Below are 531 nucleotides of genomic sequence, written 5' to 3' on the forward strand. Positions count from 1 at the left end.
GATAAAGAGAATCATGGACCGGCCGCCTCCTGCACGCCCCCCATTGGGGATCGAGCCCGCAACCCGGGCCTGTGCCCTTGACCGGGACTCGAACCCATGACCCCCTGGTTCCTAGGTGGACGCTCAACCACTGAGCCACACCAGCCGGGCTCATGAACCTCGATAAGGTTTCAGGGAGGCAAAACGCACGGGTCCTCGCTCCTGGAAGGACTCAGATCGATTCGGGGTTGGGCACCCCCCTTCTCGGGGGGGATACGTACCAAACTCCACGGGCTGGCTCCAGGGGCCCCACTCCAGGACCCGGGAGTCGGCCGCCCGCATTCGTACGGTGTGCTTGGCTCTGGGCAGCGGTTTTGGAAACGTGTATTGATTTCCCCGGCCACCAGATACCTCGACCTTTGGGGAGAAGAGAGAGATAGGGCTGTCATGTCCGTTAAGCAAGAAAAAAATAAAAAGGTGGGGATGTGTTTTATTTTCATTATTATTATTAATATTATGATTATTATTATCTTATAAAATAAAAGCGTAACA

General features: G+C 54.4%; 1 protein-coding gene across 1 annotated transcript in view; it reads right to left on the reverse strand.

Moving 5' to 3' along the window:
- LOC107183427 (granulocyte-macrophage colony-stimulating factor receptor subunit alpha-like) overlaps positions 1-394 on the reverse strand; it is a 6,291-nt gene extending 5,897 nt beyond the window's left edge. Inside the window, exon 1 of the mRNA XM_015565398.1 lies at positions 234-394. Within this exon, the coding sequence (XP_015420884.1) occupies positions 234-321 (88 nt within the window). The 5' untranslated portion in view covers positions 322-394. The remainder of the gene's footprint in view (positions 1-233) is intronic.
- Positions 395-531: the final 137 nt, after the last annotated feature.

This window comes from Myotis davidii, unplaced genomic scaffold (genome assembly GCF_000327345.1).
Source record: "Myotis davidii unplaced genomic scaffold, ASM32734v1 scaffold13240, whole genome shotgun sequence".
Taxonomy (NCBI): Eukaryota; Metazoa; Chordata; class Mammalia; order Chiroptera; family Vespertilionidae; genus Myotis; species Myotis davidii.